Source organism: Schistocerca piceifrons, chromosome 5 (genome assembly GCF_021461385.2).
Source record: "Schistocerca piceifrons isolate TAMUIC-IGC-003096 chromosome 5, iqSchPice1.1, whole genome shotgun sequence".
In the NCBI taxonomy this organism is placed as follows: domain Eukaryota; kingdom Metazoa; phylum Arthropoda; class Insecta; order Orthoptera; family Acrididae; genus Schistocerca; species Schistocerca piceifrons.
The window spans coordinates 469,005,783-469,032,200 of record NC_060142.1 but is presented as its reverse complement, the minus strand read 5'-3'; the positions used below and the strand labels follow the sequence as shown (position 1 = coordinate 469,032,200).

At 42.6% G+C, this 26,418-nt stretch overlaps 1 protein-coding gene across 1 annotated transcript in view; it reads left to right on the top strand.

Moving 5' to 3' along the window:
• Window positions 1–1,668: 1,668 nt before the first annotated feature.
• The window catches only part of LOC124799078, a 130,265-nt gene continuing 105,515 nt past the window's right edge, over window positions 1,669–26,418 (top strand). The window contains exon 1 of the mRNA XM_047262616.1: window positions 1,669–1,699. Coding sequence (XP_047118572.1) covers window positions 1,669–1,699 — 31 coding nt within the window. The remainder of the gene's footprint in view (window positions 1,700–26,418) is intronic.

Here is a 26,418-nt window from a genome sequence, read left to right as displayed (position 1 = left end):
AAGATGATGACCAAACTCTTGTCACACCACTCTGCTAATTGTTCTGCTAGTTCAAAGTCTTTGTTAAGTGTGTGACCAATTTAATGTTCGTTGGTTACGTTTACATCAAGGTGATGACGACATCCCTGTCACTTTCTCTGTTAATTGTTCTGGCAATTCAAAGGGGTACTTAAGTGAATGACTCATGAAATGTTTGTTGGCTACGTATGCCTCAATGTGATAACCACATCCTTGTCACATTACTCTGTTAATAGTTCTGGCAAGTCAAAGGGTTTATTAAGTGAGTGAACGATATAGTGTTAATTAGTAAATCTAACATGATGCAGTTCTGAGTCGACGGAAGTAGCTGTCGAAAAATTCAGAAGCTGCTTTGACATAATATTAAGTTTGTGCATAAGTCCATAGCGTTTTGGTTTTCTTGTTCGTATTCTGGTTGCTACAGGTTTATGTATCTATTGTCATATTTTCTGTGTAGTTCACTGTTGCTGCTTGAGTTTACATATTGTCATTTTCTCATTTGGAGATAGTGAGTGGAGCTGTGGACACTAGAAAATGGAGTTCAAAGAGGAGAAATCGGAACTTTTCCGGCATAGTCTTCTGTTTGAGTCCAGTAGAGGAGTTATAGCAACGGTGGCAGCCAGAAACATTTACACTGTGTATAAGAAAAATTCCATTGGACAGACCAAGTCAAGAAAATGGTTTCCTTGTTTGCAGGAGCATCGTTTTGACATTAGTGAGTCCTCACGTTCTGGAAAACCTTCGGGGTTTGATGAGGATCTTTTAAAATCATTAATCCTCAGTTGTCCATGTCAGTGTACTCGAGCACTGGTAAATGTCATGAACTGCTATCATTCCACCATCGTGCAACATTCGCGTGCAATGCGGGAGGTTGAAAAATCAGGTGTATGGGTACCACATGCTCTAAGCCAAAATCACAAAGCACAGCAGGTGGGCATACATGCATCTGAGCTTGCTCGACATCTATTACCTCGTGAACAGCACCGACCACTCCTGTCTTGTATGACTACTGGTGAGGAGAAATTGTGTCTTCATGCTAACTTAAGGAAAAGAAAGGAATGGTTGAGCCTAAACAAAGCAGCAACTTCACGTACAAAGATCTGTCTGCATCCACGAAAGGTAATGTTAGGCATCTGGTGGAACAACGACGGTGTGGTGTACTACCAATTGGTTCTCCGAGTTGTAACCATCACTACCGACATTTATTATCAATGATTGAGACGTCTTGCAGAATAAGTCCAAGAACAACTACTCGCAAGACTATGAAGTAACCTAGTCCACGATAACGGCCACCCGCATTCTGCTAGACTGGCAAAAAATACTATATAGGAGTTGGGTTTGGATGTCATTCCGCACTCATCTTATTCACCTGATCTTTCACACTCAGTTTTTCAGCTTTTCCGCTCTCTATCGAACAGCCTTCAAGGAACTTTCATTTCGTATGAAAATGATCAAGTAGTTTTGAGACGAACAATCCGTTGAGCTCTCTTCAAACTACTTGATTTCTACAGTCACAGAATCCAAAAGTAACCCCACCGTTGGAATATATTATTGATGACTTAAGTCTCGGTTATGTGTATTTGTTGTGTTTACCAAACTTACAGAAAACTCAAAGAACTTATGCACCAACCCAATACATTCTCATACGATATGGCGGGCTACGGAGTTGAAAAAAGAGAAAGTGAGGGAGAGACAGAGAGAGAGAGAGAGAGAGAGAGAGAGAGAGAGAGAGAGAGAGAGAGAGAAGAGAGAGGCGGTAGCTAGGATGGTATTGTCGATATCTTTCACTATACTAAGAAATGAACAATATTTTTTGGTTAAAGATGGACATCATTGCACGTATTTAGCCTGACTACACGCCCTCCAGGCTTCTGGGCTCATAGACGTGGGTTCTTAGCGCTGCTGTACTTGTCTTCTAAGGCTTATTCCCTGGAAAACTTCAGGTTAAGCTATCTCGAAACCATTCTGAAAACTGAAATTGTGTGTTCCTAGAATCAAAATATAATTCATATACCTTTCAAACTAAATGACCGTTCGTTCTTCAAGTTAAATATATTAGTTCTTTAAAATAATTCATTTACTTAACAAGAGTCCCACTCTTGGAGATTAATATATCAGGATCGTAGTTCGCCATTATTTGTCCAGATTTCATTCCTGTTGAAGCAAACCAGAAGAAATTACTAAAATCTCTTAGAACAGTTCAAAGTATTCTCATATGCGATTTTCTTGCGTGATTCGGTGTTGTTGCTTTAGATACTTTTCTAAGTCCGACAGGTCTGGAGGCCATTGTTATCGAGCAGGGTGCACGCAATGAGCCACAAAGCAACTATACCACCGTTGTTTCTCGTCTGGGAACATGGGCTAATCTGGCTGGAGAATCAGGCGCCCCTTGTTCTGGTGACGAAGGCCAATTTCTTCCTCGTCCAGGACCCAATAACATTTAGATAAGGGAAAATGAATCCATGTATAGAGGTATCCTGTAACTGACATCAACGACTGAGGGAGTCCTCTTTAAGACTGATGATGCATAACTTGTCCCTTGTTTTAACCTTTCCAAAGTTTCTAGAGAGAAATAAAAAAACGTAACTAAATCTGGTAGAAAAACGTTTACAACTAAATTAGTTGACGCGGAAATAATAATTGAAAAGGGTGTTTTGCCTCCATCCGTTGTTATAGACGTAAAGGGCATCCCATAACCACTGGTCGTGCTTGATTTTGAGATGATAGCATAATCCATCAGTTTCATTTCAATACGTTCAACTGGCAAAAAAGAAATTTGTGCATTCTAACATTGTGTAATCCATATCCCGTCAGGTAGACTGACGCTGTAATGATTTCGCCTGAGGATACGACGAAGTCACCCACTCTTGTAATTCATTGATATACTCGTATTAGTTCTGCGTACACTTTAAAAGAAACTACATTACAAAACTGATGGGACTGTCCTGGCAGCATGTTGACTTATTGTATGTTGGCTTCTTTCTCGAGTTCTTCGGCCACGTTTGTTTGACGTTTGTCAATCATGGCTGTGTAAAACATGCAGTTGCCTCGTGTTAAATTAAATGCAGCAGCTTCATTATATAAATGAACTAGAAGTCCTCCAAACAAGCCGTAGCTGCCTGCATGTACTGATAAGAGCAGCGCCATACGTCACACTTCCTGCAGATAATTAGAAGCTCGCTGGGCGCGGCAGGAAGTAGCGCACTGATAAACCGCAATGGCGGCACCGGAAACATCTTTTTTCTGCGGATCGCGCTTAGTTAAAACTCTAGCGCGATCCGCCAGCCAACTCGTGCTGCGGCTAAGTCCGTTCAAGGTCACCCGCCAATATGGCGGCGCACACAGCCATGAATGAATACGCACCCACCTCCCCAGGGGTCGGAACCCCTGCAACCCACGATACATTACGATCTTTAAACAATTAATTAATAGATCTAAAAGATAAGAATTTTAAATGATTAATAAACTAGTCTTTCTTAAAAAAAAAAAAGAATCTCACGGGTTAGATAAGGATGGTTCGCATCTTCCAACTGATCAACAAAGTAGATAGAGTGTGCCTCCGCTCAACCCCCACAAAGCAGCTGTACCACCTCATGGGCATAGCCCCGCCAGACATCAGGAGAAGGACTGCCGCAGAAATCGAGAAACGTAAACAGGAGACAGATCCCAGGCATCCAATGTTCGGATACAATCTTCAACCTCGCCGACTTAAATCAAGGAAGAGTTTCCTACGAACAACTGGGGCAACTCTTTTATCGCCTAGAGCACGACGAGAAGAGCTGTGGTACAATGTGGACCCAGGAAGACCAGGGAATAACCCCAGGGAAGAACCCACAGCTGGCTCTGAACTCCCATATACGACCTGGAAAGCCCTGAATAGACTACGAACAGGCGTATCAAGATGCAGAGCAAACTTGGAAAAATGGGGCTACATCAGTGCAGACGAGCCCTGCGAGTGTGGAGAACAGCAAGACCCACAACAGCTACTGGTCTGCAGGAAACTAAATAACCCGTGTTCGACTCAAGACCTATTTGAAGCAAATGACAAGGCTATTCAAGCTGCAGTGTATTGGGCTTCACGTGGGATATGAAAATCGCTCTGTTTCGCATCCTTAGCGCTTATCATTATATGTTACATACTTTTCTATATTATTGTAGTTAATTTACCTTATAACCATGTATTATTGTATTATAACTGCTTCTCTTGCATTGTAATATAATTTTTTTTTGTAAAATGGTGATGTCTTGGATACAATAAATAAATCATCTACCTTCCATTGGTGGTGGCGGATTGGAGGCGATCATCGGCTGATCATATGTACAGTACCTGTCGCGCTAACGTCTCAGGTCTTTTCCCTAGTCAAGGTAGTTCACAGCAAAACGGAGATCTAGGCTGCGTTTAGCTCAAGGGCTTCCTCTTTCTTGTTGGATCTTTTATCATGTTTTTGGATTTCTGTATCTACCCTCAAAAAGCGGGCTGGCAAGATAACTCGTCTCCACAGAAATAACTTCCGTATCGACGAATTTCATTACGTTATGGCTCTTCCACGGCGCGTGCTGAGCCATGACAGATTATTTACTTGTCCTAGCTGGCCATGACGTTTATGCTCGATGACCCTGGTGCTGATGGATCGTCCAGTCAGTCTCGTATAGTGTTCGCCACCTGTAAAGGGTACGCTGTCCGTTCCTGACGTTGCAGTTGGGCTCCTTTTGTCGTTCTTGGTTCAAATGGCTCTGAGCACTATGGGACTTAACATCTTAGGTCATCAGTCCCCTAGAACTTAGAACTACTTAAACCTAACTAACCGAAGGACATCACACAACACCCAGCCATCACGAGGCAGAGAAAATCCCTGACCCCGCCGGGAATCGAACCCGGGAACCCGGGCGTGGGAAGCGAGAACGCTACCGCACGACCACGAGATGCGGGCTTTTGTCGTTCTCCAAAGTGAGATTGTTTCCTCTTCTTGGTCGTCCTCTGTGAGACGTGTTCAATAAATCATGCAACGCAATTTTTTTCTCGGCCAATTTTGGTTAAAGAAATAAGAATTTGTTGTGGGTCATTGAGGAATATTCTCGCATCGGCCTCTATAGTTTCATAAAATTTCAATTGGTGGCGGCACTATACGTAGCCTTCAACATGTCGTCTGTAACGGAGGTGCATTCCAAGCATACAATTCTCATTGAGTTTCTTTTGGCGGAAAACCGGAGCATCGCTTTCAGGCGCTTGCAGAATGCCTACGCAGACCTGCCAGTGAACTAAAGCACGGTGAGTCGTTGGGCGAAGCGTCTGTCATCATCGCAACAAGGTCGCGCCAACCTGTTCGCTTACCCGCGTGCCGGCAGTCCGCATACAGCTCTGACCGCTGCAGTGTTGGAAGCCGCGGACACTCTAATTCGAAATGAACGACGGATCATAATGAAACACCTCGCTGCACAATGGAACCTTTTTGTCGGTAATGTTGACTCACTCGTCCACCATTTGGGCTCCTCAAAGATGTGTGCCAGTTACGCTCCTCACCGCCTATCAGAAGACATAAAGAGCACTGAAGAACCATCTGTGCGAAATTGCTTGTACGTTATAAGTCTGATAGTGATAATATTTAGTCGACCATCGTCATAGGCGATGAAACATGGGTCCAACACTTCGAACCGGAAAGAAAACGGCAATCCATAGGGTGGCGTCACACCAACTCTCCTCCAGATTAAAAGCTGAAACAAGCGCTGAAGGGTTTATGCTATTTGATGTCCTCCCTCATAGTACAACGATCAGTTCAGTAGTGTACTGTGCCACCGTCAGGAAATTAAAGAAACTACATCAGGTGAAAAATTGAGTGTGAAAGATCACTTGAATAAGGTGAGTGCGGAATGACATCCCAACCCAACTCCTATATAGTAGAAACTACTTCGCCACAAATATGCAAACGAACTTCTCCTTCTACATGACAATGCAAACCCTCACGCAAATCTGCGCATCCGAGAAGACCTCACAAAAGTTCATTGGACTTTTCTTCCTCATCCACCTTACAGCCCTGATCTCGCACCTTCTGACTTCCATCTGTTTGGCCCAGTGAAGGATGTACTCCGCGGGAAACAGTACTTGGATGATGTTGAGGTTATTGACGCAGCAAAACGTTGGCTCCGATGTCGACCCGTAGAGTGGTACCATGCGCGCATCCAGGCCATCCTAGTACATCTTAGCAAGCAAGCAGGCCATATCATTAAACGAAGGTTGCCTTAAAACACTTGTTTTTGTAGCCAAAAGGATGGGAAATAATATGACATATTGGAATCCTGAATGAAATCAACCTGCTTTCAGGAAAATAATGTGTGGCATTACTTACTGAACACCTCTCGTATATAGTCTTTGCACAGTGTTTGCACAATATATAGTCGATTCAGGCCTTCACCCTGGGGGTGTATGGCAGAGAGGCCATAACCAATATTTCTTCTTTCGATGCGTCACTTCGCTTCTGAGGTGCTACGGCTCACATATTTGTCTAGCACGGGTTACGAGCACATTAATCATTCCTCTTTTCTGACTCGGATTATGATTTGACGGTATGTGTCGGTTTTAAATACACCATAGCGGTAGGGTGATGGGGGCATTACCCAAGTTTGATCTCAAATTGATATGCAAATTAATTACCCCCCCCCCCCACCACCACCTCCACCGCATCGATCCCCACCCCCAGATGACGTCACGGGTATTCCTCGCCTGCATGTGGGCCCACACCACCTTCCCCTATCCACCCCTTTCCCTCCACTCACCTATTGGCTGGAATTCCGAATTTGGCAAGAATTTCGAATTTTGATGGGAATTTCGAACTATGGCGAGAATTTCGAATTTCGGTGGGAATTTAAAAAATGATGGGAATTTTTTTCGCCCAGGACTGTGCTGACGACCGACCCCCACCTTCTACCCGGGAATTGGTGGAAAATTCAAAATCGTGGTGACCTTTCCAGGACTCGAAACCTGGTCCTTCTGGATGGAAAGTCCAAGTGCATCCCCAAACACATGGAAACTGTCCAGATGCAGCAGAGGAATGTTAGGTTAGCGTACATTATTTATTTTGGTTATAAAACAGAAGTAAAGATATCCAGATGCAGGAGAGGTACTTTATTTATTTTGGTTATAAAACTGAAGTAAGGATCGGTGCTAATTACCTAATTATTCATAAAGAGCGGTCCTAATTACACAATTACATGCATAGTACTACACAAGCGATGCCTAAAGTCGTTACATAGCTGAAAAATTGACGATGCCGTACAACTGTTGTTATCCTGCTGGGAAAAAAAATTGACAATACCACTTGGAACTAGCAGGCACTCTCAAACCAATCCTTCACATACGAGCCGGCAATGAGAAAGGCTGGAGAGGAAGGTATTATCTTTAATTTTTTCATGGGAAATACGCTGACCTGAAGAGATGCTGGAGTTGGACAGAGAGGAGTTTAATAAGTGTGTTATCTGTAAGCACTGAATCTATTGCTGTTCGATTCTTCTGATTGACAATCACACTGCAGCTCATATAATCGAAGTCAATACACGCTACCACAGCTGATGGGGAGTGCTTCACTGTTCTACAGCAAGTTGAGGCAGTTGGAGAAATTGATTGTGGTGGAGCATGTGCTGTGTGGGACCTAACACACAGCAAAATGTGCTGACATGGAAGTGCTTTCATTGGAAAAGAGCTACCACGCCTTCTTGTTCAGTGAATCCATAGTAATCTAGAACTGTTACAATAGCTCCAACAAGAAAGTGGAGCCGGCCGCGGTGGTCTCGCGGTTCTAGGCGAGCAGTCCGGAACCGTGCGACTGCTACGGTCGCAGGTTCGAATCCTGCTTCGGGCATGGATGTGTGTGATGTCCTTAGGTTAGTTAGGTTTAAGTAGTTCTAAGTTCTAGGGGACTGATGACCACAGCAGTTGAGTCCCATAGTGCTCAGAGCCATTTGAACCATTTTTTGAAGAAAGTGGAACCCTCAAGCCGAAAGGATTCTGGATTCCTGTGTTGCAGAGAGCAGTTGTTGTAGGTAGCAACTGGAGAACCACAGCGGTTATGAATAAGAAAAGCGCTCTCGAGCTCGATTCCAGTCGACCGCCAACAGAGGAGGGTGAAGCTTTGACAATGTTAGCCACTCGTTCTGGCAAAACTTAGGAAAAATCGTTAAGCAAATGTTGGCTGAACAACCTGATACAGGAGCCAACAGGTAATACGTCAGCAACCACAGTCAGAATCAAGACTAAGGTCATATAAAGGGTGTTACAAAAAGGTACGGCCAAACTTTCAGGAAACATTCCTCACACACAAAGAAAGAAAATATGTTATGCGGACATGTGGCCGGAAACGCTTACTTTCCATGTTAAAGCTCATTTTATTACTTCTCTTCAAATCACATTAATCATGGAATGGATACACTCAGCAACAGAACGTACCAGCGTGACTTCAAACACTTTGTTACAGGAAATGTTCAAAATGTCCTCCGTTAGCGAGGATACATGCATCCACCCTCCTTCACATGGAATCCCTGATGCGCTGATGCAGCCCTGGAGAATGGCGTAGTGTATCACAGCCGTCCACGATACGAGCGCGAAGAGTCTCTACATTTGGTACCGGGGTTGCGTAGACAAGAGCTTTCAAATGCCCAAATGAACCATTCGCAGAAGTGTACCCGTGGAGGCCAATCAGCTGCTGATAGTGCCTGCACACGCTGTACATGGTACGGAAACAACTGGTTCTCCCGTAGCACTCTCCATACAGTGACGTGGTCAATGTTACCTTGTACAGCAGCAACTTCTCTGACGCTGACATTAGGGTTATCGTCAAGTGCACGAAGAATTGTCTCGTCCATTGCAGGTGTCCTCGTCGTTCTAGGTCTTCCCCAGCCGCGAGTCATAGGTTGGAGTGTTTCGAGCTCCCTAAGACGCCGATCAATTGCTTCGAACGTCTTCCTGTCGGGACACCTTCGTTTTGGAAATCTGTCTCGATACAAAAGTACCGCGCCACGGCTATTGCCCCGTGCTAATCCATACATTAAATGGGCATCTGCCAACTCCGTATTTGTAAACATTGCACTGACTTTAATACCAAGTTCGTAATGAACACTAACCTGTTGATGCTACGTACTGATGTGCTTGATGCTAGTACTGTAGAGCAATGAGTCGCATGTCAACACAAGCACCGAAGTCAACATTACCTTCCTTCAATTGGGCCAACTGGCGGTGAATCGAGGAAGTACAGTACATACTGACGAAACTAAAATGAGCTCTAACATGGAAATTAAGCGTTTCCGGACACATGTCCACATAACATCTTTTCTTTATTTGTGTGTGAGGAATGTTTCCTGAAAGTTTGGCCGTACCTTTTATACACCCTGTACATCCAATGAAATCTTATTTCGAAATGAGGCATTCATCAATATTGGCTATTTGCAGTACATCGTACCATAGGGAGTGCTACATGTAATCGTATTCTTACATATTGCACACTACGGCTCATATTACTGAGACACATGTTTAACGATTGTTCTGAAACGACTGAAGTGATTCCATCTGAGCACAGTTCTAGTTTCTGAAAATGTGTTTACTAACTCAAATGCTCACATTAACTTTATATATATATTTATTTATTGTCATTTCATTTCATTCCCCCATATGGGGGCGGACTGACAGCAGCAATGTAGTTCATTCTTCAGTGTTCAGTTTAGAAAGGTGAACAAAACATTGGTACTGAAATTTCCAGGTGATGCTGATGCAGTGGAGTTGGCGTTTGATGTCAAGCTACTCAGAGATGATGAATTGTACAAGATGATTGTGATGTAGCGCCTGCTTGATGACCAATTCCAGGTACAGGTAGATGGAAGAGATCACTTTAGTATGGTGGGTATTAGGAGAGTTTAAAAGGTGGATGAGCATAGAGAGGTGACAATGAAGTTGTGGAGAACGAGAAACGTTGCTTGTGTTTGTGAGGGGAGTATAGTGATGGAAGGGATCTAGGCTGACAGGGTGACCTGATAGAGGATATGTGGATGATCAAATGCGTGGATGTTTTGAAGGACAGTGGTGACTTAGGGGTGATATCTTCAGCAGTAGAAGTAGAACATGTGGAGTTCATGGAGTTAAGTGGAGAGCCAATAGGGCAGATTGGGACAGTCATTTCAGAATTGGTGGGTGGAGGTTTCGTTGTGCTCTTATAGGCGTAAGCGGGATGGAATTGGTTACAAGTGCTGTAGGTGGGTGGGTACTGAAGGTTGGGATAGTTTTCATACAGGTTGTTGGCTTTGTAGTGGGAACAGGTAGGAGAAATTTTGCAGTTGGGAGTTAAATTATCATTTTAGGTGAGGTATTTGTGTCATTGGCAGGCTTGGGCTTGGGATCAGGAAGATTCTATTTTGTGTTTATGGGTAGATGATCGCTCCATTCAGAAGGACCTGGTCTACGGATGAGAGATCTTTGCAAAATACACGAATATTGAATGTAGGACCAGAATAGGGGTGAATTGGAAGGGCTTTTCAAATCTGGGTGTCAGGATTGTAATTTAGCACCCCCCTGATCACAGCAGTAAGAGCAGGCAGGCAGTGGGGTAGTTTGGGTTGTCTGGGTCATGGTGGCTGTGTAGGCAGAGGAAGGCACATGGACCAAAGGCGATAGAAGGAAACTGGAAATTTGTGGTAAGTTCCTATGGGACCAAACCGCTGAGTCATCGGTCCCTAGGCTTACACACTACTTAATCTAACTTAAACTAACTTACACTAAAGACAACACACACACCCACGCCAGAGGGTGGAGTTGAACCTCCTACAGGACAGGCACGCGATCCATTTCAAGGCACCCCAGACCGCGCGGCTATCCCGTGTAGCTGTGATAGAAGGTAGGCATTTCAATAGATTCATGTGAAAATCAGGATCAGTTGAAGTCATTGCAGAGTATGAGTCATAATGTATTGATATTTGGAAGTTACTCTTTTTAGGGAAAATGTTTCTGAATTGAATAATTTGACATCACGATGTGATAGGGTGAAGAAATATGTTCGAGATGTGTGGATTGGATGAGTGTTAAAAACGTTTTTGGATTGAGTCATTTGACATCAGGATGTGACAGGGTGGTTCTAAATGGTTCAAATGGCTCTGAGCACTATGGGATTCAACATCTTAGGTCATAAGTCCCCTAGAACTTAGAACTACTTAAACCTAACTAACCTAAGGACATCACACACACCCATGCCCGAGGCAGGATTCGAACCTGCGACCGTAGCAGTCCTGCGGTTCCGGACTGCAGCGCCAGAACCGCTAGACCACCGCGGCCGGCTGTGACAGGGTGAAGGATGCGTTGGAGGAGATGTATGGGGTGGGGTGGATATGGAAAATGTTTCTGGATTGATTAATTTGACTTGAGGATGTGATAAGGTGAAGGAATGTGTTGGAGGAGATGGGTATGGACTTTGTGTTCTGGTGGGAGAGACTGATGGGGGAGGATGATGGGAAGGGGCGGCGTGTCAGAGAGAAGTTGGGTATCTGCACCAAGGGGACTGTACGCACCATTGGAGAATGAGATGTCTGAGATTATTGACTAAGGGGCTGATTGGGTTGGAGCTGATGTAGATATTAATGATGCAATCACAATTGCAGCATATGATGTTGGAGCAGATTTGGTCGTTGCTGGAGTGGATGGGGCGTGGGCATCTGCTTGTGAACCCTGATATAGTGATGATGGAGATGGGAACAGAGCAGCAGTAAGGGGTGATTGCGCTCCTGATGTGGTTATGACATAGGTGGCGGATGTGGTGGTGGTGGTTGCGTTGGCGTTTGCAACGGAGCTGCAGTGCATGCTGGATGGATGTCATCTGCAAATGAGTCTGGGGATGCAGTGTGTGTGAACAGGAAAGCGGATGGCGTCATTTGAGTAGTAGATAAGGAGGAAAAAAGAGGGAAGAGCAGGAGGGGACAGTGAGTAGGAGGTAAAGGACTAAGTGGAGATAGAATGGAGTACCGAGTACAGGTGCGAGTAGGTGATTGTAGACGTCATAGTTGTTCATATATCGTTGAATGATGTCAGCTGCAATAGTAAGAAGGAGGTGATTAAACGGTGGTGTCTGGCTGATGGGGGCAAAGACTAGCAGCGAAAATGTGGGCTGGCAGTCAATGGGATGACCAGCGGCGGGGAGCGAGGTCTTTTGACGAATGTAACAGGCAGTGAGAACTAGAATGAAGACGATGACGGGCAGTGAGGACTGACAGCAAAGATGATGATTGGCAGGAAAGGCGCTTTGACAGGCAGCGAAGATTGGCGCCAAAGGTGATGACTGGATGAGTGGCAGCAGTCTTGATGATGATGATGATGATGACCAGCAAAGTCTAATGAAATGGTGATGATGTAGACTACGATGGCTGGAAACCTTTCCCTGTCGAGATTCCAATCTTGAAAGCAGTTCAGGCTGTTGTTATTCCCAAGGGGAAGAGGGGTTCTAACCGCCAAATGGGAATCCGTGTCACATTAAATCCCTTACATACGTATAAATAAGTGACAGAACTATGATGAAAAACATTTGATAAGAACATGTGTCATTAACACAAAAATGTAAAATGTTAGTGCGAAAGAGTCATAACCAAAAAAATTGTAGAATATCTCTGTGATGAAAAGAGTACAAACATTTTCATTGAAAATTGTCAAAATGAAAGTAAAATAAATTAAAATGAAATTAGGGTAGGAATGTCCTCTACTGGGTCGTAGCTGTCTTTACTTCCGTGTTTTCAGTAGCATGCGGCAAGCTCTGTAGTTGCGACCGCCAGCAGCTACTTCACTCCAGGTCTGTCGTTGTACGTTTCCCTGGAGGATCAGACCAATCGAAAACATTGAAAGACGAACTCTTTAAGGAGCCATTTCGACCTTTCAACGCATTTAGAGGATGCAGCATGTTGTGTGTGTGAATTAAGGAGCACTTACATCTCCAAAGCAATAAGATAGCTTTCAGTGCATACTTGGTTGAATGTAAACACTCTGTCGAATGTCCACAAGAAAAGTTAAAATATTACATACAGAAGATAAGCGGAGAAAGCTACATATACCGGAAGAACTTGAAATCTGCGATTCCTTTAGTAGTGACTCTTTTGGGCTTATATTTTTTTTAAGTAACGCACGTTCCTAGAAAACGTACTTCATCTTGGTTCTGTCAATCATACATTTCACAGTTTTATTTCACATATAGCAAGTGTATGGGCCCCGATCAGTCTCTCTTATCACATGTCTCACTCAGCCACATAACTCTTTCAGTCTCTATGGCTACAACTGTCTACATTAATATTTAGTGTTATTTTGCTTAGTATTAAATTATAAGTTTATTTATTACAACAGCGAATATTTCAAGATTGTTTATTGTAGTCGATAAAAAGAAGCCAAATGTTCAAAGTATGTATTGAAATGGGTACATATATGTGCATAAATTATGCATCTAAAATCATTGTAAAGACTGACCTAAGAGCATTAGGGCATAAAGAAAAATTTTCATTCCTCCAGGAAAAATTCAGGACTGAAAGGGGTAAATCAGTTTCTTTCATCTTTCTTCTTACGATAGCCGAAGTCTATACGTAACCAGTAAAAGAAAATAATTTGCATTGTGCTGCTAAAAGCTGCGATACGCATCTCATTCTGCTATCTTCAAGCTGCTCCTAACTCACGGTACTCTGCAGTGAGCTTCACAGAATTATTTCCTTTGCCCATTCTATTTCTGTCATGACTCCAGTATTTCTTACCCCTTTCGAACTACCGATTCTTCAAAACTAATGTGTTGCCTATACTTCTCTACCGCACCCCTGCCGTCACCCTTGACCACTAGCATTCAATGAAATCACTGAAATGTCTAGAAAGCACCACAGTCTACCTGGGATTCTCCAACTGTTGGTGCAAATGTGTAATGCCCACTAGCTTCTAGCACGACAGATACATCACAGCCACTAGAAACGAGCTGTTAATCTTGATCATTAATATTGGTACTGGTAATGGAAAAACATACAAAATGCTCCACGATCCTACCAGTCACTTCGCAGCCACTTAGTTGCAGTTGTTGCCGCCTAAAAACTTAGCCACAGTACTCTCCAGTGGTGTGTTCGTCTCACTCGACCGCTATTGCACAACCTCAAACGGCTACTACAGGCAGACTGACGACCAAAGCTACCATCTTATAGTGCCTTATAGTGTAAGTACAATGCTTTGCAGGACTTGAGGAAGATAATATACACATCAATCTTTATTACCACAGTGTAAAATATACTCATAATACTCAGTCTTGAGCTCATGAAACCGTGCGGTTTTTGTAAGTTCGTTAACAATTTTATTACCGTATTTACAGCTTTTCTCGAACGAAATATCACGCTTCCGACTAAACGAAGCTACTATCAAGTCACGTCGCTTGCCTTAAACGGCGATTCAAAGATGCACTCTTTCTGGAGATGGTTTACAGCTGCATAAATTACACTTCCAAAACATACCTGCATTAAGTAGCCTACAAGTTAATTGACGCTTGCGGAAGAAACGTTTTTTCGTACTGTCATCACATTTTCGGTTGCTACATTCTAAAAAAAGTTATTAAAACAGTGTTTGTGTCCGTCCTTAACACACCGATGGCTAAAATCAACAGTTATTCGTTTTTCTCACGTTATAAATCTCAATATTCATAATTATTAATAAAACATGGTGTCTGCTCTTGTTTTCTCATTAACCAATCAGAGCACAAATAACTGCGCCTTTTGAATAATGGTTAATTGTTCAAATGGCTCTGAGCACTATGGGACTCAACTGCTGAGGTCATTAGTCCCCTAGAACTTAGAACTAGTTAAACCTAACTAACCTAAGAACATCACAAACATCCATGCCCGAGGCAGGATTCTAACCTGCGACCGTAGCGGTCTTGCGGTTCCAGACTGCAGCGCCTTTAACCGCACGGCCACTTCGGCCGGCAATGGTTAATTGTAACAGGTATCGAAAACATAACTGTTGCTGTAATAGGTGATATCGCAAAATAGCCGTTTGACAGTTCTATACTCAGCACACAGTACCGCACGAACTACCTACAACAGCTCTGTATTGATGGCAGCAGCCCGGCAATTAATCCAAACACGAAAACTGACCTTCTAGGAAACCACATTTACCTATTCTTAAAGGTCCGATTTGGTATGTCTAACAGAAATAATGTCGGTATCCTTTCATATTTGCTCCTTGACTGCAGGAATATACGTAGATGTCTCATTTCAGATACGTATGCACTTTTGCGACTGGAATACGCTTTCTGAAATTCTGAACGTAGCAAGGATGAAATATAAGGAGGATAAGGTTATCTGTAACTTATACAGAAGCCAGACGGCACTTACAAAAGCCGCAGAACGTGCAAAGGAGGCGGTGATAAGGGAGTGAGTGATGGCTGTAGCCCATAGCTGATGTTATTCAGTCTGTACTTTCGGAAAGCAGTAAAGGAAACCAAGGAGAAATTAGGAAAGGGAATTAAAGTTCAGGCAGAAGAAACAAACACGTCGAGCATTTTTAATCTTTGGTTCTTTTGTTGGCCTCATTTGCGTATAAAATGTTGATAATTACCATTTTCGATCTATCTAATTACAACTTAATACTTTATGCCATGCACGTTACGCCTTTATTAATTGAAAGATATCTTCACTGGCCTGAAATTATATTTATTGTACCTTGAGGTTAAATGGTTCTGGCACATTCTGTTTTTCTATGAGGTCATAATAGTTTATATTTCTTAAAGCGTTTATCAACCGTGCTCTCAACAGTTCAGTATAAATACTGCAACTGTTTACAGGATCATTAATAAACGGTTTAAGAAATTTAATAAAGTTGCTGGTTCCATATCAACAAAACACTGAAACTAAAAGAAAGTTTAAATTTTTATTTACAATCTTAGTAAATTCAGATCTATACATGTTCTTGTCTTTGTTTTATAAACAAACACACACACACACAACTCCCAGCTCAAAGATTTCAAAAAGACATACTCAATAGTTGGCAATAAAATGCAGTAGTTGTCAAAACATCCGAATCCAAACATAACGCGAAGAAAATTAGTGCTCATTTACTAGTGCCGCGCAAATGAAACTTCATACGGACATAATGCAAAAGAACCGCTATAAAGCCAAAACAGAAACACATGTAGAGCAGTGTCTGCGAAATTTGTGAGAAGAAATTTAAAGAATTATGACGTCACAAGAATTCAGAAAGTGCTAGAACTGTTTAGAGCCTGAATGTCCAATTTTTATATGTAAAATGGAAACTGAAAGAAGAAGTGTGTATATAATTCAGGCCACTGAAGATGCCTTTCAAATATTAAATGCCAAACGCGTGTAGCACGAAAAATTCGTTTCATTCCGTTATAATTAGACAGATCCAAAAGAATAATTATTGACATAAACACTTTAAGGTTTTGCTAATGGCATGTAATTCCGTCATAGACAGAAAATAGACTGGAAGATGAATTGAACGCAGTGGATATAGCCTTAAAAAGAGATTATAAGATGAATATCAATGAATGTAAAATTCCTCTATGTTCAGTTGATGAAGACTCCAAACACTGAAAGAACACATTAGAATAAATCACATGATTTTCAACTCTTGCACGTATTCTCACTATAGATTCATAAATTTGGCCAGTTGGAAGTCTCTTCGCCCTACTCAAATAATACAACAGTTTTCGGAAGGCTATCACCAATGCCGGTGTCACTGGTATCAAGGTCTCGCTAGGATGACTTCTCTGACCCAAAATATGTGTTGTAGCAGTCAAATATACAACATTCTTAGTTCATACCGTTCCACAGTTCTGTAGGAAATAGAATATTAACGGATCCATCTTAGTTCCAAAACTTGGTGGAGGCAACGAACATCTGAACTAGAGAACTTGAAAACAGTAATATATTTATGTATAATATCTGTATTGATTACTCTCTAATTTACGGGTACTCTATGAAAAAGCATAGTAATGGTCCACGAGATTTCAGCTGGACTAAAACATTAAAGAAAAACACGAATTTTCAAATCTAAAGGGCCTTGCTCTGTAACGAATTATTTAATGCACGTATCATTTTAACACTGTCTCCAATTATTTACGTTTTTTCAATCCTCAACCTTCGTTTTTAAATTTTGTTCTACATCTACATTGATTCTCCGCAAGCCACCCAACGGTGTGTGGCGGAGGGCGCTTTACGTGCCACTGTCATTACCTCCCTTTCCTGTTCCAGTCGCGTATGGTTCGCGGGAAGAACGACTGTCTGAAAGCCTCCGTGCGCGCTCTAATCTCTCTAATTTTACATTCGTGATCTCCTCGGGAGGTATAAGTAGGGGGAAGCAATATATTCGATACCTCATCCAGAAACGCACCCTCTCGAAACCTGGCGAGCAAGCTACACCGCGATGCAGAGCGCCTCTCTTGCAGAGTCTGCCACTTGAGTTTATTAAACATCTCCGTAACGCTATCACGGTTACCAAATAACCCTGTGACGAAACGCGCCGCTCTTCTTTGGACCTTCTCTATCTCCTCCGTCAGACCGATCTGGTACGGATCCCACACTGATGAGCAATACTCAAGTATAGGTCGAACGAGTGTTTTGTAAGCCACCTCCTTTGTTGATGGACTACATTTTCTAAGCACTCACCCAATGAATCTCAACCTGGTACCCGCCTTACCAACAATTAATTTTATATGATCATTCCACTTCAAATCGTTCCGCACGCATACTCCCAGATATTTTACAGAAGTAACTGCTACCAGTGTTTGTTCCGCTATCATATAATCATACAATAAAGGATCCTTCTTTCTATGTATTCGCAATACATTACATTTGTCTATGTTAAGGGTCAGTTGCCACTCCCTGCACCAAGTGCCTATCCGCTGCAGATCTTCCTGCATTTCGCTACAATTTTCTAATGTTGCAACTTCTCTGTATACTACAGCATCATCCGCGAAAAGCCGCATGGAACTTCCGACACTATCTACTAGGTCATTTATATATATTGTCAAAAGCAATGGTCCCATAACACTCCCCTGTGGCACGCCAGAGGTTACTTTAACGTCTGTAGACGTCTCTCCATTGATAACAACATGCTGTGTTCTGTTTGCTAAAAACTCTTCAATCCAGCCACACAGCTGGTCTGATATTCCGTAGGCTCTTACTTTGTTTATCAGGCGACAGTGCGGAACTGTATCGAACGCCTTTCGGAAGTCAAGAAAAATAGCATCTACCTGGGAGCCTGTATCTAATATTTTCTGGGTCTCATGAACAAATAAAGCGAGTTGGGTCTCACACGATCGCTGTTTCCGGAATCCATGTTGATTCCTACTTAGTAGATTCTGGGTTTCCAGAAATGACATGATATGCGAGCAAAAAACATGTTCTAAAATTCTACAAGAGATCGACGTCAGAGATATAGGTCTATAGTTTTGCGCATCTGCTCGACGACCCTTCTTGAAGACTGGGACTATCTGTGCTCTTTTCCAATCATTTGGAAGCCAACGTTCCTCTAGAGACTTGCGGTACACGGCTGTTAGAAGGGGGGCAAGTTACCAGAGTTCTGTGAAGCATGAAGTGATCCGTTTTCGTTTCCAAGTACCTCAAACTAAGATAGCCTTACGGAACATGATGGATTGAGTTAAATGCTGAGAGTTTTTTGAGAGAGCGTAATACACGGTTTTGCTCCGTTTATTAACATCCGCCACTAAACGGTGAACACATTACAGGTTACTCTCCTTCAGATATAGTACTACATTATGAGTTCTACAAACATGGATTCGCAGTTTCTGAGAATTCGTAGATTATCTCGATCAATCTACCAAAAATTTTGTGAAAGTATAACACTATTTACTGGCGGGTAGTTTCTATGAAGAAGTTGTATTCCTGTCGACATAAATCATCAACAGTGTAATATCTTGTACAGGAAATTGCTTGGAAACGAATTAGAAACACAGAATGTTGTTTTCCGTCATAACGCATATTGTGGCCAGTGGCCCTTGAGGCACGGCGCCTTATATCGGCCCTGTATAGAGACTATCTATCGGGAGAATGACTCATCCTTGCACAGTGACAGATGTTCTGAAGCGGGTTCAGTCCAGTATCTAGTTCTAATTTTCATCTGCTAGAGGAGAGTAGTGCTCAGAGACCCTCAAGAAACAGGTCAAGAGAATGTTTTTGTGAATTGTTCTGTTTATTTCTTGGAGGCTTTTTCCTTATTTATGTTTGTATAGTTTTGTATACGCTTTTAGTAGGGTGAATGATGTCTGAATGTGGTCTAAAGTAAATATGTAGATCATTGTTCTTCTGATAAAAGCTGTACGAACTAGCGGGAGAAATTTTTAAGACAGTGTGAATGCAGACGACGGGGAATTTTGTATCATAGCACTTTAATTAAGTTTATGGTAAAAGGAAAGCTAATTAGAGTGCAAATGAAAATAGTTAATCACGTAAAATAGAAACAAAATATCAGAATGTTATATATTTATTTCGGTAGAAAGTACAGTTCGAAAGTGTGTTACTTGTTAATTGGTTAGTCATGAAAAGCGCGGACTACCCTCCTGGATCAGTCTGGTGCTGAGACTGAGAGAGCAGAGAGAAACTCGAAATATTTAATTTCTCATTCAAAAATATATTCCCACATGGAGAAACCTATAGAAGATTTTTGGAAACCATCGAAGACAGAAGTTTTGGAACAAGTGACCCTGCTATTGAAAAACAAAAAGCGAACGAGCCGCCATCTCCTGACAGAGTTCCTATTACATTTTTAAGCGAATATGCTGGAGAATTAGTCACTTCCCCCGCTCATATTTATGGATGATCCTTCGCGCAATACACCTGCGTAACTGGAAATAGGTGCTCCGCAGATCTGTTTTCTCATGGAATTACTATGCACCGAGGAGAAACCACTTGTATGAATCATAGCATGGTTTGTTTATACAGAATATGTTGTAAACAGTTCATAGTGAATACGTAGACCTGGACTTTGCACACGTTTGGAAGGAGTTCTAGCACAACAATGAAGATATGATCCCACAACATACCTTCGCAGTTGAATAATTTGATCGAAGGACTTTAGGTTTACAGAATGGGTTATGCTACAGTGGACGGTGAATGATCGTGAGATACTGAAGTAAAATCATGTGAGGAGCAAAGAATTTATCAATGAACAAAGCTTCTCGTCCAGGCCCTAAAGGCACAAGAGCTGTCGACCGGCTGCCGTGTCGTCTTCTGCCATTCGGCATCATGCGGATGCGTTATGGAGGCGCTTGTGGTTAGCACACCGCTCTTCTGGCCGTGTTGCCGACTTACCAGAACTTGGAGCAGCTACTTTTCATTTAAGGACCTCCTCAGTTGGCTTCACTAGGCTGAGTGCACCACATACCAGTGCTCTCGCCAAGGAAATAACCCTGGCAGTATCGGCAATCGAACCCGGCTCCATCACATGTTAGCCATCTACTGCGACCACGCGGACTTTCAACATAGATTAATAAGGAAAAATCCGTTACATCAACATCGTTGTTGTTGTTGTGGTCTTCAGTCCTGAGACTAGTTTGATGCAGCTCTCCATGCTACCCTATCCTGTGCAAGCTTCTTCATCTCCCAGTACTTACTGCAACCTACATCCTTCTGAATCTGCTTAGTGTATTCATCTCTTGGTCTCCCTCTACGATTTTTACCCTCAACGCTGCCCTCCAATGCTAAATTTGTGATCCCTTGATTCCTCAGAACATGTCCTACTAACCGGTCCCTTCTTTTTGTCAAGTTGTGCCACAAACTCCTCTTCTCCCCAATTCTATTCAATACTTCCTCATTAGTTATGTGATCGACCCATCTAATCTTCAGCATTCTTCTGTAGCACCACATTTCGAAAGCTTCTATTCGTTTCTTGTCCAAACTATTTGTCATCCATGTTTCACTTCCATACATGGCTACACTCCATACAAATACTTTCAGAAACGACTTCCTGAACTTAAATCTATACTCGATATTAACAAATTCCTCTTCTTCAGAAAAGCTTTCCTTGCCATTGCAAGGATATCATGATGTCAATAGTTCTTGTTTTCTCGATCGGAAAACTTTTTCTCAGTACTCTTTTTACCAGAGAAAATCGCCATTTGCAGCCGTCTTTGTAGTGCAGGTAAAAGTTGTGACGGGAGAGATTTTTTGGGTGTCGTCACGGATTTCGACTCTCTTCAAGATATTAACTTAGCGGTTGGCAAGTATCAGTTACGTGATAAATGGCTATAAATATATGTATATCCTGTAACTTAAGTTTCTACGTGTGCAACTGTCGTAGAAAAGTAAGCTTTCTACCGCGCTTGACAGAATGAGCAAGTTGCGGCAAAGATCTCCTCACGCCCGCAACAGCAAACGTGGACCGTCGGAGCCAGAGATATCGTCACATCGAGCTGGTCGCTATTCAACGAAACGAAGGCCGCCGAAGAACTTACATTTGATTGTTAAAGGCAATGGAATTACGAAGTGATCGTCAAATTGCCTAGATTGGTTCCCCTATGGTTACTGTGATTTTTGGATGTTCAGTTTCTGATTTGAGTCTTGCTAGGGATGCCTACGCTAGAGCTGGTATGTGCAAGCACTTTTATCACATCTAATAGTCACCGGAAAAAACAAGAGAATGCGGATATAGCTGGGATCGCGACTAATAAATCTTTTGAGAATATCGTCAACACGTTTTATTGAATTATTGAGTTAGCATCCGGTCGGTGTTGTAGATCAGAACTTTGTGTGATCGAGTTGTTAAACGTGTTTAGAAGAGTTCAATTTATATTGTTCCGCGAGAGGAAGTAGGGTATATTAAACTGATTTGAGTTTATTTTGGGTCGTAGCGCTGGAGAGAATTTTTGCTGCTATTGTATATGTGGGGGAAATGGTTGATGACGCTGCAATAGCGTGGATAAATTTTATTGGGGGTCACGTTGTGTGGGAATTAGCGAGCTAGCGAGCTGTTGTAACGTTACGCTCTAATTTCGTTGAAATTGTGTTCCGTATTTGGGCAAGGTAGTAATCAGTCATTGGCCTGGTCTTAGACTGCGATTGGTGGTATACCTTGTGGCACAAGACTTTAGAAGTCGTTGTTGTGGTTTAAGTTGGTGCATGTTGTATTCATGCCCGCTCTAAGGTAATGGAGTGGTTGCGGTATTTGTGTGATTTTGGACTCATACTCTAAGGTAGTTGAGTGTTGAGCGGTTTATGTTGGTGTATATATTGAGTACGCACTATAGGGTTAGTGGCGTAATAATTGTGATCTTGTATACCATTCAGTTCAAGTCTCAATTCCTGTTTTATAAAGCCTGGAACAAGGATCTGCAGGACTTACGTAAAAGAGGAAACAGTTATTGTTGCCGTTATATTTTATGACCCTAATCTTTGAAGACAGACTTCGTGCGCTAACGGAACCAACTGATGTTATTCGACGATATTCAATTCCATTGTTTGGTAGGGTAACAGGTGGCTAATTTAATTTAGGGACTGTCAGAGGGAACGCAGTTGACAACACCTGAAATGGATGAGCCTTGGTTGCTGTATTGCAGTTAGTACAAAAGTTGTGGTGACACGTATGATTTTTACTTGAGTTTTTGTTTTTACTGTATTATCCCGATTTGTGTGGGGCTTATATTTTTTTATGTCACTCGTTTATTTGAAAGTTGTATGGAAGATAAAAATTTGATTCTAGTAAAGAAAAGTCAAAGTTACTACTGACTTCGGAATCTAATTTTACAGTGGAAAGGATTGAATTCCCACTTAAAGATGCGCAAGTGCCGTAAATATGAAACTGCATTGATGCAAAGTAGTTAAAAGTCAGTCTCGCAAGGATAAGTCAGTTATTCCAGGTTTCAAAAGGTTAGCCTCAAGGAATCAATGTCTTATTGAGATTTTATTGCGATTTAAAATCAGTAATTAAATAGTTATGTTCCAGTTAATAGCAGCATAGTAATTTACATAAACTAGACAACCACAGAATCTTCGATGCTTAACGAAATGAAATACAATACTGAAAATAAAAGTGGCAGATAGCACCAGTTTCCAATGTATTCGTACTACCATACAATTACAGGGCAAATCAAGGTGAACGGGATCTGGTTGCTTTACGCTGCTTTCTTTACTCACGAAATGTCGGGGTGTGCTAGAAAGATGCTAAATCTTTTGTGAGTTACTCACATTTCGTGTTTCTGCAGCTGTTCATCTTTTATATCCGTGTAAAAACATGCTGCCATTATAGATTTGCCGCACTGGACTCAGCTAGTGCCGTTCGTGCATGACTGGCCCACAAAACGTAGAAAGCTTTAAACAAATAACGCGATATTTTAGTGTCGCGTATTTATAAGTACATGCCTAAACAAGTTCTTAGCAGATATCATTCATCTTGTCTGCAAAAGCGGAACGACCTCGTAACATTTAGGCCATGTCTTTAAATGAAAGAGCGGCATTTGACATTTCAATTAACTCACACTCGTACGAAGACCACATCATAATTTTCAGCCAGGGAACCCATTTTTTAGCGTCTGTCCTCATATTAATATTACACACGCTGCACATCGACGATAAAATGAAGGCAACACCGCTTATCGCTGCCATCTCAGTGTACTTCACGTGGTCTCCAACGAGTCTCTAGATGGGAAAGTGCCGATTAATCTTACGCCTTACTACTATTGCATCACTCGGACACATTTTCTCATCTGCTTCAGTTCTTTTACTGAACTTCTCATGCATAGCTATGGCATCCTGCTTCCAATCATCTTAAGGGTATCCGAGATCAAGGAGTAAGTCACTGATAATTAGAGGAAATACCAGGTAGCGCATAACCACGTTTTTGCGAAAGTTTTCATTTACCTCATACACATTCTCAAATCACTGAAATAGCAAGAAGAGAGCGTTCGGTTGACTACGGTCTTTGGTACGAAGAACTCGAGATATGGCCGGAGCAGAATCTGAAAAGAAATGACTGTGCGCTGGTTGAAGGAAGACGAACAACCTACTGCTGAATGGACACGGTAATGCACTTACATATAAAGGGTGGAAATTAATAAAACCGACAAACTGCAAGGACGGATTACTGATTGGAAATGGAGAAAAAGTGGTCCTATGAACATGTGTCCAGAAATAGACGGCGTGCGCGCAACGAAAATAAATCGTTCCCAAACGCAGCACAGAACTGTATCGCATCCACATCACAAGTGGCCTTCATGGTATTGCAGGTGATAGGGATAGTAGTGGATGTCATGCACAATACGCATAATCGTACTTTGGCTTATACCACGTTGGTGGACCACTTGCCTGGAGCTTGTAGTAGGGTTTGTCTCAATATCCTGTAGAATCTAGTCCTCCAAGTCTGGTGTACGCACAGTCCGCCACTTCCCTGCACGTTCGTTTGTCTGCAAGGACCTTTGATCAAACAAACGCCCATGAAGGGTTTGAAATGTTGTGTGAAGCGGTTGATGTCTGTGAAGGAACTCTTTTTTCTACTGCCGGGCCTCCCGGACGTTTTCATCGGCTTGCACATACGTAAACATCGTCTCGGCTAGTTCTCGACATTAATACCGGACCATTCTTCTGCTTACAGCATTATGCGTCAATTACACAGCCTGCAACACACAAGGAACTCACAACACGTGGTCAGAGGACCTGTAATTCGTCAGCGCCATCTACCATAGCCACAATACATTTTCGGACACATGTTCATAGAACCTTTTTTTTTCCACTTTCAGTCAGGAACCCGTCCCTACAGTTTGTCGATTTCATTAATGCTCACCATATATATGTACATATGAGACGCTACCCAAAATATCTGATAACTTCATAGTGCTGGTCAAATCACTAGCACTACAACATTCAACCGCTAGATGTCTCGAGCTACACATCTTAGCCAGTGCAGTAAAAGGTTGCGCCATTTTGGAGCATGGATTTGTGAGTTGCAGTGGTGCATGTCAGGGCGTATTTCACTGCTGAACTATGAACTGTGAAATTGGTAACGTGAAGGAACAACGGTCTGCTTCACACTGAAGAAAGCTGCGACTAAAACGCACCACGTGCTGACAGGGTGCACCGAGTCAAACAAGAACGTTTGAGCGGTTCAAAAGCTTCAAGGAAGGCCGAGAATTTGTTGACAAACATTCTGGTCGACAGTCAACATGCGCAATACCACAAATGATCATAAAAGCACGTGACGTGATTCACGAAAACCGAAGGCAGACTAGGGCTGTCATAAGATACATATCACCAAATTTTAGCCTGTGAACTGAACATGAGATGAATAGCAGCTAAGTTTGTCCCTCGCCTTCTCAGCATCGACCAACGAAATCTGAGGGTGCAGACGTGCACTGAGCTGCAACAATCAGTTCTAGATTGTCCAGAATTCTTATCCTTGGGTGTACGGTTATGACTCTGAAACGATTAACTATCATGACAATGGAAAACACCACCTTCTCCAAGGCCGAAAAAAGCTCGACAAGTTCGCAGCAACATAAATCAGTGCTGATCATTTCTTTCGATGTTCGGGGAATAGTGGCTAAGGAGTTTATTCCATCTGGTCTGACTGTCAACAGGCAGTTTTACTACGAGGTTTTGAGGCGACTGAGGGAAAATGTTTGTGGCAAACGGCTAGTGTGTTTGAAAAAGAAAGCCTCGGTGGTACACCAAGACAACGCAACCGTGCACGCCTCGCTGGTTGTGAAGGAATCCACGAGAAAAAAGCATGGAATCGATCTCCCTGCCTCCCTTCCCACAATACATAACCACGCATGATTCTACCTGTGCTCAGAGATGAAAATCGAGTTGAGAGGGCGCCGTTTTCACTCGACAACGCTTCAAACAGTAAGCGAAACAAGGCCAGCTTTCAGAAGTGTATGTGACGTGAAAGTGAATTAATGACGTCACATTCGCACCAAATTTAACCACAATTCTGCTCAACGCCTCCGTTAACATGTCGCACGATGGGAAGGTCGTCATATCCCTCCTACGCAAACATTTCATCCCGAGTTCGAGTCTCGGTCCGGCACACAGTTTTAATCTGCCAGGAAGTTTCATATCAGCGCACACGCCGCTGCTGAGTAAAAATCTCATTCTGGAAACATCCCCCAGGCTGTGGCTAAGCCATGTCTTCGCAATATCCTTTCTTTCAGGAGTGCTAGTCCCGCAAGGTTCGCAGGAGAGCTTCTGTAAAGTTTGGAAGGTGGAAGGTAGGAGACGAGGTACCGGCGGAAGTAAAGCTGTGAGGACGGGACGTGAGTCGTGCTTGGGTAGCTCAGTTGGTAGAGCACTTGCCCGCGAAAGGCAGAGGTGCCGATTTCGAGTCTCGGTCCGGCATACAGTTTTAATCTGCCAGGAAGTTTCATTTTATCCCTTGTTTTGAAGCCTCTGCGATGAAGACAA